This window comes from Argentina silus, assembly GCF_951799395.1.
Source record: "Argentina silus genome assembly, chromosome: 2".
Lineage (NCBI taxonomy): Eukaryota > Metazoa > Chordata > Actinopteri > Argentiniformes > Argentinidae > Argentina > Argentina silus.
The window spans coordinates 4,628,175-4,645,629 of record NC_139656.1 but is presented as its reverse complement, the minus strand read 5'-3'; the positions used below and the strand labels follow the sequence as shown (position 1 = coordinate 4,645,629).

The window sequence follows — 17,455 nt, the reverse complement described above, 5'->3', positions numbered from 1 at the left end:
CAATCCTCAACAGTTCAACTGATTTATATGTATACTATTCTCTGTAACAAAAGCAGAACAACAAAATATATATATATAGTACAAAGTTTTTCTGCTGAGTGAAATTCTTACCATGATTTTTTTCACTTTTGTTTAAAATTGAAAGTTGGCCAACCTGCACAATGTATATTGATGGTTATACTGTAGTTAAAATAGAAATGTGGTATTTTGGCAAATATGATAATTGTTAGGGACGTGTTAACCGTTTTGAAAAGTTGAATACTGTTTCAAGAAATGTGCTCAAGCAATCAAGAAAAACTGTAGTATCATTATGAAATAAATTTTTCATTAGATGAAATTATAGTTTGATGCACTGATTTGCTTTAGTGACATGTATTGCCAAAGAAATGTGGTGTTTTGGCAAAGTGTTAACTGTTTTGAAAATAAATCAAGAAATGTGCTCAAGCAACCGAGAAAAACTGTAATGTCCTCTTGCAACTAGCCATGGCAACAAGTAAATGTGAATCCAATGCAACATGAATTTATTTTTTTACTAAATTTTTTCACTTATCTGTACCTCTTCCAAATTATTTTCATGTGTAGGCTCTGTGAGAACTGTAATAAGGTGTGACAGCAGTTCCAATAGGCTAGTATGAAATGTTACCCTTGTTTCATGTGAATGTGAGAGGGATTTACAATGAAATATTTGTCTGAACTAGTAATATTACAATATATATATATAACTAATTATTATGAATGAACAACAAATTAATTAATCCTGACGAAAGAATGCAGACTTCCTACTTAATACTTAAAGTGTTTGTATTAGAAACTTTCAGTTGACACCAGATTTACCATCAGACACACAGCAAACTGTCTTTATTTGGTAGGAATGTTCTTTTCTTTAGTGGGGCGAGGGCCCTTTCATCTCTCAGCATTAAGAAGACCACCTCTTGGAGCTGAACAATCATCACACCTTTATGAGTTATCAGCCATTATAAATCGCAACACAATCTCTAGCAGTAGTTAGCTACGAGAGTTAAAGGAGATAATGAAGATTAAGAGTTGATTTACTCTTAATACTTACTGTGTATACAATTATAGATAAGTGATTATAATTCCATGCACATCTAGAGATCTCTGTAATGTTAATATCTAGTCAGAGCTGTGCTGAAGGACAGAAGCTTTTGCTGAGCCATTTCTATCTCGATAAGAGAAGATGGAGACATGTCCCAACACCCTTTAGAAGACCTCCCTTCCCTCACCTAGTTTCCACTTTCCAGATAACACTCATCCAGCCCATTCAAATCAGTTGGAATGAAGGGAAGTAGCCCATGTTAGACTGTTGGGACATGGCTGTGTTATTTTTGGATGGGGGGGGTTCGTGGAGTTCGTCTAGGAGAGGAAGGTACGGACGGTGCCCTTGACCAGACCTCTGCAGATGGGGCATTTGCGCAGTGAGGGGGCGCACTCCTTACACACCACCAGGTGTCCGCAGGGGATGAAGACGATGTTGACCTCCTTATCCATGCACACTTTACAGGTGCGCTCCTCTTGCAGACGACGCAGCTGCTCTTCCATGGGCAGGTCTAGAGAGAGGTGGGGGGGGGAGGTGTGTGTGTGGGGGGGGGGGAAGAGAGAGAATGGGGATGGAAAGAGAGTTGGGTGCGGGGGTGAGAAATAAAACGGCAAGTCTCACTCTCACACACCCAGATACGGTAACCGCCGACATTTACTGTGCACATATGCTCACAAACCCACACACACACGCACCATGCTCGCCTACGCACACTCACTCACACACTCACACACTCATTCACTCTCACTAGCGCAGGGTAGAGCAGGGAAATGAGGCCTTCGAACCCTCCGTCATCCTGTACTGTCCATCACTGCTGAGAGTGAGCCAATAGCAACTCACCGGAGAGGAGAGCGATGCACACCCATTGGATGACACACCTGAACCCCCCCCCCCCCCCCCCACCCATTTCAGTTCAGAGGCCTCATTTCCCAAATGTTAGCCGATCCCTCTAAGCCAAAGCTACAAGCAGTGTGTGTGTGTGTGTGTGTGTGTGTGTGTGTAGTCGTGTACTGTGTAGCAGAAGCCTTGTGTGTATGTGTGTGTGCGTGAGTGTGTGTGTGTGTCTGTACATATACCTGAGAGATCTTGACTCGGTGATGCGGCTTCATTTGCCTGGGCTGAAAGTGCAGTGAGAAGAAAAATTAAACATGAGCTTAAGACCGGGAGAGAGCTGGGCTGGACGAATGAACTATGCTGGGCAAGGTTTTGCTGGAATGAGCTAGGATGATGAAACTAGTCCAAAGTCAGGCGTCGCAGAGATTCACTAATCTATAATCGATAAGTGTAAACGGCCAATTGAAGCGATCATATCATCTGTTGGTGACCAGGCAGGTCCTGTGAACCGTCTCAGCAGGTCTGAGATCAGAAGCCAGCTCTCTCTAGAATCTCCACACTTCTCAGTTGGTTGTTTGGTTTTTCCTCACATCACCTGGTGTTCCAGTGTAGGCCTCCCTAGATCAGTAGTGTGCCTACCTGAGTCCCTAACCCAAGCCCGTACCCATCAATCATTCTCACAGTGACATGGTCAGGACAATACGACACACTTTACTCACTGCCCAAACCTCCCCACCCATCCCCCCAATGACACCCAATTCCCCATATAGTGCAACAGTAGGTAAAAATAAGTGCACGATATGGGGAATGTGATATGATTTGGGATGTGCCCTGAGAGAAGATGGGGTCCCAGCTGATGGAGATGAGTGGTGAGACGGTCAGAGGTGAGAGATGAGGTACCCATGAGGTCTCTGAGCAGGTAGACGTCGTTCTTCTGGATCCAGTTCCTGAACACTTCCGCTGCAGCGTTGCCTTTGGTGAGAACCATTTCTATCAGCCTGGCCGTCTGCTGCTGGGGGGACGCCTGGGCCTTCAGAGTTTCATACTCCTCGGCACCTGGAGGTCAACAGCCAAGGGTCAGGGTTCATGTTATCTCAGTGGTGTGATCTACACATCAGGGGAGGCTGGTGGAGGTATAGTCTGGAGGATAGACTCATTGTGATGCATGGAATGGAAAAAGGAATTTTCATCATTCCATTCCAATGAGGCAGAACCTCCGATTTCAACCTCCACTGCTACACATCCATGAGTTTAAACTGAATATCACCACAGACAAAAAACTAGTTGTATTAAACACACATACTTATCACGTTCTGCTCTCTCAAGTGCTCCAAAACCGACTCAACGCTCTTAAGACGCTGAACCAACGCTGCCTGGTGTCTCTTCAAGAAAGTGAAACCATCTGCAGAGAGAGAACGGGTTAGTATAGAATCAGCCGCTATATATGGACAGCTTGTATAGCTTTGTATCCGCTTTTTTTTTTCCTTTTTTCTATTTCAATGTGCTGATGTATCTAGCTATACAGTTGGTGGTGTGGTAAGAGACGTGTTTAAAATGGCTGCCACACCAGCTCTGGTGCAAGCCTAGAGCCGCGTTTCAAAAGGCTGCTGTACCAGATGCCATTGCTTCTGCAAGCATCTCTCTCTCCTCCTCCCTCTTCTGGTCCTCAGCGCTGAGAAGGTCTGAGACCAGCTCCTGGACAGTTTTGTAGTTCTCCCCGCTCGTCAGGATCTTACTCTGGACCGTCTGCTTGACCAGACTGCGCTCAAAGCCCATCTCCAGAGCAGACTTTACCACCGGAGTGTTCATCATGACTGCATCCTCTGACCGCTCCTCTCCTGGACCCAGGTGGACCACTGAGAGAGAAAGAGACAGGGAAAGACAGTGTAGCAGATCATTTTACTCAGAGTACTATCACTATATAACATGCTACAGACATAAAACAACGTTTTAGGTTTTTTAAGAGATGATAAACAATCTCTCACTCACCAGGCGGGTCCACAAACTCTCGTGAGCTGCTGTCCCCATTGGTCAGGAGCTATGGGGAAGGAGACCAGAAAGAATGAGCCTTCACATCCTGTCATGTCTGTGCTTCCTGTTTCGGGGTTTCATTTTCAGATCAGAGACTAGACGTGGTATCTCGGGTTACCAGAGCCTGGAGTACATGGAGCCCTTCAATCTCTCACCTGCTCAAACAGCCGGGGGAAGCGGGCCTGAATCTGGTGGACAAACTCCTGTCCCTTCTCCTGGAGTAAGTACTCACACCTGCAGATAACCAGAGCCATATTAAATCAGTACACACAACTACCATAAACACATCAGGACATATCTACGCTCACACAGAGTTACAGTAACCAACACAAACGCATACTACCATAGCGATTTAAGCGGTCATTACCTAGGAAACCACTTGGCGTGTTCCACCCAGGGATCGTCTCCGGACTCCCAGCATCGCAGGCCTCCATCACAGCAGAAACACTTCACGTCATCGTTCCGACCTGAAAGACAAATTCTATGAGTACTGAGTACAGTCTGCAGTAGTCATAATGGGGCATTCAGTGAAAGCCCCCTGCATTGAAACCCCCCCCCCAATAAACTGGAGATGGCCAGGGGACTATCAGAACTAGCATAGTGACGAGGCTGCCACTGGTAGTGTATGAGTCATTGTTCCCGGAATGTGGGTTGAACCAGGGGAACTCCGGTCTGAGCTCATCGCATCAATAGGGAAGCTGTCTCCTACGTCTAATTATCAGTCCATAATGCAATCACTGCTTGGCTCTTTCCTCACCTACATAGTAGAAGCCAGCCTTGGACAGCTGGTCAGGGCGTACAGGGATACGGGAAGGCCAGTGGACAAAGGTGAGCAGCCTCTCCTCACTCTGCTGCATGACTGAGTTGGACACGTTACTGAGGGCTGCTGCTCCTCCTCCGGGGGGCTGGGAAGCCCCTGCTGTACCCCCAGCCCCAGCACCCCCAGCCAGGGACACGTTGTCTCCCCGATCCCCCCGGACAAAGCGGCAGTTTGGATAGTGTCTCTGGTGCTCTGAAACAGCTCGGTCACCTGGCTCCCAGTTACTCAGCTAGAAACCAAATATTTACATCAGTCGATAATGTACCCAGCTACAAGTATAAACACCAATAAACCAAGTCATTCTTCTTCATATTACTTCTTCATATTACATTTCCATACCTGTCCTCCACAGGTGAAGCAGGCCACTCTATCCCCCTGGCCCAGGAAATAGAAACCAGCCTTGGCCAGCTCAGAAGGGGTGATGATGGAGAGGGTCCAGGGGTGGAAGGAGTCCAGGCGGTCCTGCTCTCTCCGCATGCTAGGGTTGTGGCAGGTGGGGGGTCTCTGGTGGGACATGTCCTCTACGCCACGGGAGCTCAGGGGGCTGGAGGGCATCGGGGCTGAGAAGCCCATGTTCAAATACCCTACTGGATCCTCTCCTTGGCTAGCCGTGGGGGGTATAGGAGGAGCAGGGACAGGGGCTGGGGCTGGGCCTGACACCTGAGAGGGTAACATATGCAAGTTAACATTAGTTGGTTTGGAAAAGGCTCTAAGCTATTCGACTAAACCCAACAACAGAGATAATGTGTGGAACAATGCAATCCATTGCTAATCATCAGACATTGTAGCCATTATCATTGCTCTCACCGGTACGGTTGGGGCGCTGCGGAGCGGGGAGAAGGCAGAATGGGAGGAGGAGAGGAGGTTGGCTGTGGAGGGCAGACTCTGGATGAAGGAGCAGGAGGGAGAGAGCTGTCTGTGTCTCTCTGTGGGACAGTCTCCAGCCTGCCAACCCTCCGCTGTCACATTACACCTGAAACACTGTACCCTGTCCCCCACGCCTGTGTAGAACCACCCTGCCCGCGCCAAGCTCCGCTCAGTCACCCCTGACGACTGGAAACGGGCGTAGGTGGAGATACGAAACAGCTCTGAGAAGTAAATATAATAACAGCATTGATCAACTTTGTGTTTGACATTTATACAATACTTGCAGCCTAAAGTGCCTAACAATGAGCACTAACCATTTCAACCACAGAGGACTTTTGGTTCCTTTCTGGACAATTTCATGCAAATAACATGCACAATGTATTGCTAATAACGTAAGATAAATATGCATAATCATTACATCAACAGAAAGGTAACACTTTAGAGATTATGGGGATATGCTTCGAACAAAGGTGAGAATAACACAATTCAAACACTTATCTGTGACAAAATATTGTATATGTAACAGTTGTTAATGTTTTAACCAAAAGTGTGTACCTGAGGAGTTATCATACTGCAGGTCAGTCGGGGCCCCACTGCGAAACAAACCCATCAGAAAGGGATTCTTTTGGAGTTGGACAAGAGTGTCCATTTATAGATTTGAGTTTATAAAGAGAGAGAAGAAGAAGGAAATGCCCGCAGAGGGAGAGGTTTGAGTTGGCCTATACCAGGGGAACACACATATACAATGGGTTTCTTGAAAACACAAGAAATCCCTGTGCATGCACGCACGCACACACACACACACACACACACACACACACACACACACACCCCTGTGGAAAAGGTAAAATGCAAACACAAAACTGATGGAAAACCCAGAACGTCCTCTGTATTTTCCCCTGATGTCAGATTCAAATCATCATGACTGACAAATGAAACTTAGCTTGAAGGCCTCCTACTGTCTGTCAAGTGGGACTCTCCCCTCTCTGTGACTCTGTGTGACAGTGGGTGTAATACATATCACCTGTACACATCTTTACCTACCACTCACAGGAAGAGCAACATGCTATTTCCAACATGCTTGAACTACACCGCATCTGATGAAACCAGACTACTCAAGACCACTCTCCACTCTTGATGGTGCAAGACTACTTCACTCCTCAAGGGAAACTCAAGTCTCCTTGCTCAACTGTGCACTATCCAGTGGTGTCAGACAGTGGAAGGACTAGTAAAGTCATGCATTTCACAATGTTCGAACCAACACGTGCACACTGACTGATGGGAACAACTATTTCTCCTGTAAGAGAAGCCTCAAGCTTGAATGGTGACAATGATAAGACAATCCAAACAATGAATGTTGAACTGAAATTGAAATCATGACAATTATGATCTAAGATATCATCCTGGATCAGGAGGCACTGGACTCTCCCACACCCATCTCATAGAATGGTATATCTCTGAGTCTGACACACACTTCAGCCATTCACACATTCTGTTTTCTAAAAGCATACAGTGCCCTCCATAAGTACTGGAAGGAGGAAGCATTTTGTTTTCTCGATTTAGCTCTCTATACTCAGCAATTATTATGGGGTCAAAGTAGAGATTCTCAGCTTTAATTCAATGATTCAATGTTTTTTTCTTTCGGATTTTCACCATTTAGAAAGTACGTTTGAAACATTCTCCCCCTATTTCAGGGCTCCAAAAGTATTGGAAAAAATAATGTCCAAATAAAGCACTAATCTTTAGTATTTAGTCGACAATCCTTTGCATGCAATAACTGCCTGATGTCTGCGACCCATTGACCCCACCAGATGCTGGGTATATTCTCTGGTGATGCTGTGCCAGGCCTGCAGCCATCTTAATTTTTTTTTTTTTTTTCTTTTTGCCGTAAATACTTTTTTAGCTAAATGTAATCTGTCCATCCGGTTTCTGTTGCTAACTAGTGGTTTACACCTTGCATTGTAATTCTGCTCTGTAGTTCTGCTGGTGAAGTTCTGTGGATGGTCATCTCTGACACATTCACGCCTACCTCCTGGAGAGTGTTCCCGATCTGTCAGACAGTCGTTTTGATGTTTTTCTTAATTATGGTGAGCATTCTTCAGTCATCCACTGTAGAAATATGCTTCGGCCTACCAGGCCATTTGCGATTGCTGAGCTCACCAGTGTTTAATTCTTACAGATGATGTTCCAAATTGTTGCTGTTGGCAAACCTTAGGTTTTGGATATGCTTAATTTATCAGCCCAATAATGGCTTCCTTGACTTGCAGTGACATCTCTTTGGTCTTCATGTTGACAGACACCAATAGCAGACGCCAAAGGTACTACTACTAGCGGTACTACATATAAAAAGGGTTGTAACTTCTAAATGGTGAAACCAATCTGAAAAAAGAAAACAATTAATTAAAGCTGAGAATCTACTTTAACCTCATAATTGTTAGAGCTAAAATAAGACAAAATGCTTCCTCTTTCCAATACTTATGGAGGGCACTGTATCTGTGTGATATGAAATTAAAACATGGTGCATAAAAGGATGACACACAACACACACACACACAAGCCCCTAAGTATATGAACTCAAACCTCTCCCCCTCAATCAGGCATCCCTTCTGAGGGAGTTTAGGCCTCCATGACTGAAGACATAAGCCCAATAAAAAAAATTAAAAAAAAGTTTTTGTTTCGATCACACTCAAGGGATTTCCTCCTTTACTGCATCATTGTTGAAAGCACCTGCAGAACAGAAGAACAAGATTAGCATTGTATGAATTATTTGTTTGATTCAGTGCTATGCCATTTTCTGTCGGTAAAGCGGATGACCATTTTCGTGTACTGTACAACCAACTCAATCACGTGAGTTGTCATGAGGCGTTGTTGAGTTTAAACTGTATTTATTGCAATTCAGTACAAATCGCAGATAAATGGAAAACACAGATGACAAACAACGAATATTATAAAAAAAACAAAAAAACAACTAGTACTACTTGAACATACTTCCGGGTATATAAATAATACATGTCTACCGTCTGTGGAAACTGTACATTAATATAATTTGTGTAAATGTAAGTTATTTAGATAATGTTTAGGCGGGTAACACTCGTGGTTTAATTTAAAACAGAGGCGTTGCTTGGTAGCTATTTTATCTACTGTCACACTTGCTGGATTGGAGCCAACAACAACAGTCAGCTGTAGGCGTTTCTGACTAAATGTCGAGGACGACTAAAATGGGGAACCCCGCGTACGTCTCCCACACACACACCTGTGTTAAACCTAACGACGATCTTTCTGGCTTTTTTAGCCATTCCAAATTTTAACTTACCGTTTTCACAGAAAGATCAATGTAGCTCTGTGCCCTTCTTCACGGAAACGCGGCTCGGGAACCGGATATTGACGAAATCAGTCTGGAATGCAGTATTTTTTAATGTGATGTTTCTGTTTTTTTTCTGTTTGTGACATGTGAGTAGATTGTAACCAGTTTAACAAGTGTTATATTGTAGAATTTTTTATAAAAACATTTAAATATACACTTTAGGAATTAGGAATCATTTACTCTAAAGCCTGTCCTATCTTTGATCGCCAATCAAATATTGAAAGTAAAATCAACTACTTACTTTCCAAACTCTTCTCAGTTGGCGTTCTCAGGTGGTTCAGTGTTGAGGACTAGTGATGATCTAACAAGATCACCAAATAACTAACGAGGCGTTACCACCACAGTCATAGCGGACGTCATATTCAAAAAGTGTATATGTTCAAAATTCCCCTTACGTATCGACGAAACATAACTAGAACATGGGAGCTTTCACTTTCAATGAATGATAAGATATTGTACAGTTTATTCAAAAATAACATGGTCCAAAGATTACACGGTGTACATAAGGTAAAATGTATCTATATAAAACATGCATATAAACATCAAATAAATACAAAATAATCGTAACATTGATCAGGCCAATTTTGTAGTTCTCAAGCGCCAATGTGAAAATCATTTTCACTCCTCTTATACTTGCCATCCAACAAATAATACACATTGTATCATGCACAGTAAAAACAATATCTTAGGAGTTTTTGCGTATGTTACCAAATATGTGTCATATGTTTACATCTGTGTTTGAGTTCAGCGCTGTGTCAGCTGAAGTGTCCATTGAGAAAGATCCTCTGTCACTGTAGTGTTTGAGATTCATGCATGTGCATTTAGGTTACATTATAAAATATATATATGACTGTGCTTAGGTGAATACAGAAGATGATGTGAGGGAATATTTTGTGAATCATTTATGGCTCAAAATGTAGCTGCCAATGAGTTTAAACAAGTTGTTGACAAAGTATATCAGTTAAAAATAGATATATACCTTATTTACAGATATCAACAACAACAAAATATATAGGGTAAAGGCAACAATTAGAAACAGGATTATAGGTTAATTTCGTGCATGTAGGGTGCCTCACCTGTGAAAGGGAAAAGACCAGAAACATCCCAAAGTCATCACCATCACATAATATAGGGTAGCAAACATCCATTCTATCCTTGTCCAGTACCTAAGCTGCTACCATGACCACTCCTAGTGCATTGCAATATGAGGAGTGTCTAGAATCAGCTTTTAAGTGTGTGTTTCTGTATCTGCCAGACCCAAATGTAAATAAGAATTTGTTCTTAATTGACCCGCCTGGTTAAATAAAGGTTAAATAAAAAAAGAGAAAAATCTGTGTATTGAAGTCAGGTGTGTGTGTGTGTGTGTGTGTGTAAGAGTCTAAAGCCAGGTAAGGTATGTCTTTGTGTGCGAGTGTGTGTCTATAGCCAGGTGAGCAGGCTGTCCTTATCTATGCGTGATGCAGAGAGGACAGTCTCCATATCCGTCAAGATGTCCGAGCTCAGAGCCTCCTGTATGCTGGGCATTAGCTCCTCCCCCTCATTGGACATGCACACCACAGACCCTGTCTCCAGGAAAGTCATTGGCGCGACCGCTCCAGAGTCACCTATCACCGCAGAGACCACAGCAGGATATTAGCATACAGAGCAAACACTTGGGTCGTATTCAGTAGGAATCAACAGGAGAAGCCCTCATTTGAGTAAAACAATTATTTATCCAATTTCATGCCCATTGAACACAATACTAGTGGGTTCAAGATGCTTTAAATGTTACTTGGTGTGTTCGTTACCTGTGTCCATGAGTTCCACAGTGTTGAGCAGGTGGTCAGGAGTGCGAGGGAAGCTGCTGATACTCAGACCGCTGTCAGTACTCTCATTACGGGAGTGAGCCCTGCCAGAGACCACACAAAACCACACTTCCTTATTATCTGCAGAAAACACACACACACACACACACACACACACACACACACACACACACACACACACACACACACACACACACACTTACCCATTGAGAGTAGGGTCTGCAAGGTTGGAGTTCCTGTTTCTAACTTCCTGGGAGGAGGCAGGGTTCTGTGTGTTTCCATCATGCTCCATGCTGCTGGGTAACTGGAGACATATAGAGGACAAACTGGATCTAAATATATGTACACATATCTGAATGTATAAGTAACCTAATACATATGATTATATCACTGAACGTGTTATCTAACAGTTGAAGTGAAGAAAGGAGAGGACAAGAAAGATACTCTATATAGGAGAGAAGGAGAGAGTGGACAACGAAGTGATGCGAGTTTCACATATTGAGTTTCTCCACCCCAAACGTGCAGTTGGCACAATGGCGCATAATGAGCTGAGAATCTGTGCTGGTGATCTGCACGCACATTTGAAGCGTAAACAGGGATGCAAACTGGTTTGGGGTGGAAAGGGTGAGAAGAATGCGTGAGCAGGGGAAACACAGACCTGCTTGGTGGGTCCGGGTGCATGCATTTAAATGAGCATTTCTGGTGACTTTTAGGATTAGGATATAGAAAGTGTTTACCCTAGAATGAAGGCAAATTAGCTACAAAACTAAAGAGGACTTTGCAGAAATTACTCTGGTCCAATTCACAGGATAAAAGTCTGAGCAAAATAAGGTACAAAACATATGTTTAATCAAGTGTTGTACCATTTACATTCTAGGAACAATCTGGGATTTATTTGACAAAGGGAGAGGACTGGAATCCACTTGTTTAACAAGCAACGCCTCACTTTCACCTAATTTTCTCAGTCTGAAAATTAACCACGTAGAGGGAAACCATTAGTTAATAGACAGTACTTAGTTCGTTACAGATCGCCAGGGTCCAGGGAGCAACTAACATTGTAGCTTGAGGAACGGCAAGGATTTGTCTACCAGTTAATACTACTATAGCTAATTGGTTCCTCCAGCTAACGTTAGCTCCTCTGATGTTGTACCTAGCTAGCTGTCTGACTTTGTTAGCCAGCTAATTTTCACACCACAAACTCAGTTATTTTATCAGCTAAGTTAGCTAATGTTGCTCAACATTTCTCTGGCTAGCTAACGGAGGATTCGATCCAGCTAGCAAGACACTTAAACTTTATTTTTAAGTTAAAACAACTGGCATTTGGAAAGTTTGAGGTGAAGGGAGCAAGTGTGGGGGAAGACGAATGCTAACAATTCGTGTTCCCCCACACTTGCTCCCTTCACCTCAAACTTTCCAAATGCCAGTTGTTTTTCGTTTACAATTCATGAAGTATCCATCATCACCTTCTCACCTCCCTCTCTCTTTGTTTGATGTTATATCACACGAGAAGGATCGGCTGAGCCCAGACTCTAGCCTTGGATACAGACAGTATTGCTCCATCACTTGTTGTCTTACAGCCAGTAGTGATCCAAATGCGCATAATAGACAAGGCAGGCAAACGTTTCTCATGGGATCTACATCGGATCATCTAGGTGACCTATTTTGGATTTAAAGCGGCGAATTTCGGCGAAAGGTGCATCCCTGGTAAATCAAAGATTCGTGCACATAAGGAGGTGCGCAAGGAAATCTGAATAGATCCCTAAATGCAGAACCACCAATGAGGCATAGATTTGGGCAAAGATTGACCTCTGACCTGTGCTCTGATTGGCCGGGGAAGTTCCAGGTGTTTGCGTCGGAGCCTCTCCTTCTCCTGCAGCTGTTGTTGCCTCTGCTGGGTCGCTATGCCGACAGGGGCAGGCATCAGAGGTGAAGGCTTCATCTGGGTGGCAGGGCTCACCCTCTGGGCTGTGGATGTGCACGATAAAAAATAATAATAAAAAAAACAAAACAATATATGTGCATCGTATAACAAGTGTAATAATGAGCTACATTTACAAAGAGCTTTTTCCATGAAACATCGGATATATACAAGACAAGCATAGAGGTAACAAGATTCCTCATTCCACACCACAATCATTATACACATTATACCTTCCCAACTTTTTTATGATCAACAGCACCTTCTGCTGGTCAAAACAGCAAGTGTGGGATAGTAAAGCAGCATGGCCAATGTGGTTTCTACTGAAAAGCACTGCATATTTTTGTATTACCTGTGGTGTATGTGTGTGTGTGCGTGCGTGCGTGTGTGCGTGTGTGCGTGTGTTACCTAGGCGTGGGTCTAGCCAGGAGGTAGTCTTGGTGGTGTGGTTGATGTAATAAACCTCTCCCTCAGGAGTCACGGCCTGCTCCCACCCCTCAGGCAGGGGACCTGTACAGCAGAGGACCATACACACAGTCACCACACATACCACAGGGGAAGAGAGGAGAGAGAGAGAGAGAGAGAGAGAGGGGGGGGGGGGGGGGGAGTGGGTTAATGATAAGGGTAGCTCCCGGCCTGAGTGTGTCTAGGCTGGTGCTTTGGGAGAACCGTGTTGGACGAGGGTGTGGTCTGCAAAGGGGTAGGGGTGGATATGAGTAGAGGGGTACATATGCTAGTGGTAGAGGGTAGAGGGGGTAGGGAGCTGAGAGCGAGCGGAATGTCATCGTAACTGACCTGTGGCCGGTGAGGTATAAGGAACTGGTGACAGGTATAGGGGTTAGAAGAGAGCAGAGGAGACAGGAGGAGGAGAGAGACAGAAGCAAGATGCACCTGTGTCTGGGCTGGTGTTGCTGTGCGGCTGTGTAGCGGGCTCAGGGTTGGCGAGGGTGTGGGTGTGGGGGGGAGGGGCAGAGAGAGGGTGAGAGGCCGCGTTGGACTGCAGATGGGAGAGACGAGGATCGTGCCACGTAGTCGACTGGTCCAGGTGACTATATACACACACACACACACACAGACACACACACACACACAGACACACACACAGACACACACACACACACACACACACACAGTGTGAGATGCAACCTTGGTCATAAACAGCCATCGTCAATAGATACATTTGAAGTTTGGCTTCAACAAGCTGCCACAGTAGTGGCTGTAAAGCCTGTGGAACCTGCTAGCTGAGCTGTGTGAACACAGTCAGTCACAACCTGCTCTACCAGTATTGCAACACACGCACACACACACACGTGCCCGCCCACCCGCCCGCACCTACACACGCACGCGCACCCGCCCACACACACACACGCACGCACACCCACCCGCCCACACGCACGCACGCACACACACCCACTCTAGTTATTTCAGCTACTTAGTAAAAAAGCCCAATTGGTTGTGACAAGAGTGAGCAGTCAGTAAGGCAAAGTTCTAACCCTCACTCCACAGATAGGTGGATGGATGGATCAGTCTCTCCTGCCAACAGACAGAGATAGAACGATCTGACAGACAGGCAGATACCTACTTGAGGAAATAGTGTTGACCAGAAGGGGTCTTGGCCATCTCCCAGCCTGGGGGAAGCGGCATGTCATCAGAGAGGGGCTGTGTTGCCACAGAGCCCGTTGCCGGGGAGGAGATGGGATTGATGGGTAGGGAGGCGGGGGAGGAGTGAGCGCGAACGTGATGAGGAGTCAGAGAACCACACAGTCCTCCATCTGAACTGGTCTGGAGAACAGAAGGTGGTTACACAGATAGCCTAAATCACACCCGTTGATCCCTACACAATACCAAATCATCTAATGATCTCATGATTTTAACTTTCTCTAATGGTTATGGTTAGGATTTCAGGCCAGTAAACTGATCCTAGATCTCTCCCTAGAGTCAGCTTCTACCCAGAGCTACAGAGTAGGTTAAGACAAGGGGAGGGCTGGGAGGGAGGGGGCAATTACTTGTCTGGAGTGGGCCGGCTGTCTGAAGAACGAGTCTGGGAGCTTCCTCATGCGCATGGGCAGTGAGGGTGGCAGGCTCGCCGTTTTGGGGTTCATCACTGCATTGAAGAGCGCCTCGAGATCCGTCTGCGAGTCCCCGCGCACGTGCACGACCTGCTGCCCCACTGGGGGCGCGCCCTGACGCGCGTCCATGTTCCCAGAGATGTCCAATGAAAACAAAAGTTTGTGGAAAAAAGGGGATTATCCCAAAACCACAAAATGTGCACACCCCAAAGCAATCGGAAGAGGGCCCAGTATCCAGATATGCTTTGACCGTTTATGATCTTGATGTTTTTTTGGTATATTCTTAAAGTGGAAAATTGTTGTATTCGTATGTTTCGTTACGTGAGCTGGCAAAAATCTGGTGCTCAACTATGAAACCTAAAACTTGAAATTCTGTTTTGTAAAAATCAGCCGTGGAAAACACGTTGATAGTCCCACATACCTTAGCTGGCACAGATTTTTTTTCCCAGCAGAAGATCCGTGAAATCGCTTCACTTCAAACGCCGAATTCACTCTAGCAAAAAAAAGTCCCAAACCTCAATAATAACTTTGCATGATTTCCAACCCTCGGGTTAGAGTGCTAAATTATTTCATAAGGTGAAAAATAACGTAAAAACTCGTAAATCTCAGCTTTGCTAAGTGTCTCCAAACTTTCTCTAGGGCAGTACTGTGGACTCATGTGATTATGATGGGGGCGGGGTTGGAGGCTTTAAAGCCGTAGCGCTTTAATAGCCTATCTGTCCCATAGAAGTGTGGTCCCATCACAGAATACAGGACAACAGTAAACCTACACAAGATCAGATGCAATATAGTGCAGTCTGTTTTTTTTCTACGTCAGTTCCATATTGTATTAACTAATGGTATAACAACCGAAATAATGGTTAACAAATAAAGAACAATCTGTATTTACCACTAGAATTTTGACACACTAGAGCTTGTTTGTATAACAAAAAGCATATCTTTGCATACCTAAAGCAGCAAATGATTTCCACACATCCTCCACAAAATCCCAAAGAGGTTGTTGCCAAAATCTTTATTTTTCTTTACATTTTCTTTACTCTCTATTTCAAGTTTTCACTGAGTGATTGGTGTGTCATGTAACTACATTCACACACAGTTTTGGATCATTGACTACATTTGCAGTGAAACTGTGTATCTGATCAACAAGGCTGGTCAACATGGAGTGTAGGTAGCAATGTTCTTAAGCACAATATGGTTTAACTCAAGTCCCAGGAAAGAAAAACCTGAAAACCCTTTCCCCCCCCCAAAAAAGTTTTATTTGCATGAACTGACAGATTAAATCAACATCAACTCTTGTTGTTTCTCCCACATTTTAATATAGTTGTCTGTGGGGTTTACATAATGATTAAAGAGAGGCTCTGCCAATTCTCCATTCTCCCTACTCTAAAGCCTCCACCTATCCAGTTCTCACAGATCAGTGGTCATGAAGGAAAGCAGACAAGGAAGAGAGAAGAAGAGGAGGAGAAATGGAAAGGAGGAGCTGTTCAGGGGGATGGGAATCCAGCCCAGTTTTACTGCTCAGTAGGGTTTTATTCAGGAGGGTGTAACATTACAGAACATAAAGCAGACCCCAGACAGACCAGCCCACAGTCACACTGACACTCTTCCGCCCTCTAGTGGGGAACAGACAGAAAGGTACCGCCACAGGGAGCTGTGGGGCTATCTGACCGCAGGGCAGTGACGTTGTCTTCAGTAAAGGATTCCCTCCAGTCAGTGGTCCAGTATTATAGTGTGAAGGAGCCCACTCCATAGCAGTGGTAGAAAACACACACATGCCGTTTGAAGGGGTCCACTATCAAGTATGCAAATGTCTGCTCCTCATCCTGTCTCCCAGGCCCAGGGTAACACAGTCCAGAGTCATCCTACACAGAAGAACACAGGATCAAACACTGCCGCCCCCCCCTCCCAACCATTCAATCAGAGTAGTGTTCTGGGCCACACAGTGGGTCAAACTACTTACGTAGGCAGATACTTTCAGTACTGTGGAGACCACACTGATCTCCTTGGTGTCGGGGTCCTTTTGTACGCTGGAGAACACAGTGGTATTAAGTCTCACAACAACACTATCACTGCACGTTTAATCAAAGAAGAACACAGTCATTACACTACACCATGAATTAAATGTGTGTGTTTACATTGTCTAAATTTGTCTAAATTTAGTCTAAATATTGTCTAAATATTTTGTCTAAATATGTCTAAATTTGATGCACATTTGTGAAGAAAAAGATCTCTGGTATGTGTGTGTGTGTGTGTATGTACCTGACCAGGTCTCTGTAGATGTGTTTAGTAGTGTTGATATAGAGAGTGATGGTGTCTTCGTATTGGCAGAGTTCCCCTCCCAAACACAGGTGCTTAAACAGACGGAACAGGAACTGTCCTCGCTCCTCTCTGCTGATCACGTCATGGTGCTCTGAGTCCTCCTCTTGCAGCATCTACAGGAGCAGCAGAAACACCCGACCACAGTCATACTCCACACCTTCATCAGAGTACTGAGAAACATCAACTTCCCAGGAGCCCTATCCTGCCCAACACTAGATTTGGTCCTCTAGAGAGAAGTAGCAGCAGGCACATAAAAGTGTGCGTGTGTGTGTGTGTGTGTGTGTGTGTGTGTGTGAGTTACCTGTCTCAGTTCATCGTAGTCTGGATACACGTCATGAGGGCATTTGACGATATGTCCAGAGGGCCTGATG

General features: G+C 44.7%; 3 protein-coding genes across 3 annotated transcripts in view; all 3 read right to left on the bottom strand.

Annotated features, from left to right (window-relative positions):
* Positions 1-841: 841 nt before the first annotated feature.
* birc2 (baculoviral IAP repeat containing 2) lies at positions 842-9,289 on the bottom strand. The gene is made up of 14 exons (XM_083695918.1): positions 9,215-9,289; positions 8,923-9,004; positions 6,165-8,336; positions 5,550-5,830; positions 5,082-5,402; positions 4,680-4,971; positions 4,290-4,389; positions 4,078-4,156; positions 3,881-3,929; positions 3,505-3,747; positions 3,195-3,293; positions 2,792-2,947; positions 2,134-2,175; positions 842-1,568 (listed from the first exon to the last, which is right to left on the bottom strand). The coding sequence occupies exons 3-14, from the start codon at positions 6,256-6,258 to the stop codon at positions 1,375-1,377; spliced, it is 1,950 nt and encodes a 649-aa protein (XP_083552044.1). The 5' UTR covers positions 6,259-8,336; positions 8,923-9,004; positions 9,215-9,289; the 3' UTR covers positions 842-1,374.
* A 1,103-nt stretch (positions 9,290-10,392) lies between these two features.
* Positions 10,393-14,894, bottom strand: LOC310822171 (transcriptional coactivator YAP1-like; the record flags this gene model as incomplete). Its single annotated transcript, XM_083694516.1, has 8 exons — positions 10,393-10,577; positions 10,761-10,861; positions 10,982-11,082; positions 12,592-12,743; positions 13,105-13,206; positions 13,588-13,745; positions 14,279-14,478; positions 14,703-14,894. The coding sequence occupies 8 exons, from the start codon at positions 14,892-14,894 to the stop codon at positions 10,393-10,395; spliced, it is 1,191 nt and encodes a 396-aa protein (XP_083550642.1).
* Positions 14,895-16,450: 1,556 nt separating this feature from the next.
* Positions 16,451-17,455, bottom strand: part of cfap300 (cilia and flagella associated protein 300) — a gene marked incomplete at its 5' end in the record, with an annotated part of 1,833 nt that continues 828 nt past the window's right edge. The window contains 4 exons of the mRNA XM_083665564.1: positions 16,451-16,627; positions 16,726-16,792; positions 17,025-17,197; positions 17,386-17,455. The exon at positions 17,386-17,455 is cut by the window's right edge and continues 88 nt beyond it. Of these exons, the coding sequence (XP_083521690.1) occupies positions 16,490-16,627; positions 16,726-16,792; positions 17,025-17,197; positions 17,386-17,455 (448 nt within the window). The 3' untranslated portion in view covers positions 16,451-16,489. The remainder of the gene's footprint in view (positions 16,628-16,725; positions 16,793-17,024; positions 17,198-17,385) is intronic.

Excerpts from the sequence above, each read along its gene's own strand:
- birc2 (XM_083695918.1), bottom strand. The coding sequence starts at position 6,258 with ATGGACACTCTTGTCCAACTCCAAAAGAATCCCTTTCTGATGGGTTTG. Across the intron at positions 3,748-3,880 it reads AGAGTTTGTGGACCCGCCTG|TGGTCCACCTGGGTCCAGGA; the intron begins GTGAGTGAGAGA and ends TTTCTCTCTCAG. Across the intron at positions 3,294-3,504 it reads TGCAGAAGCAATGGCATCTG|ATGGTTTCACTTTCTTGAAG; the intron begins GTACAGCAGCCT and ends CTCTCTCTGCAG.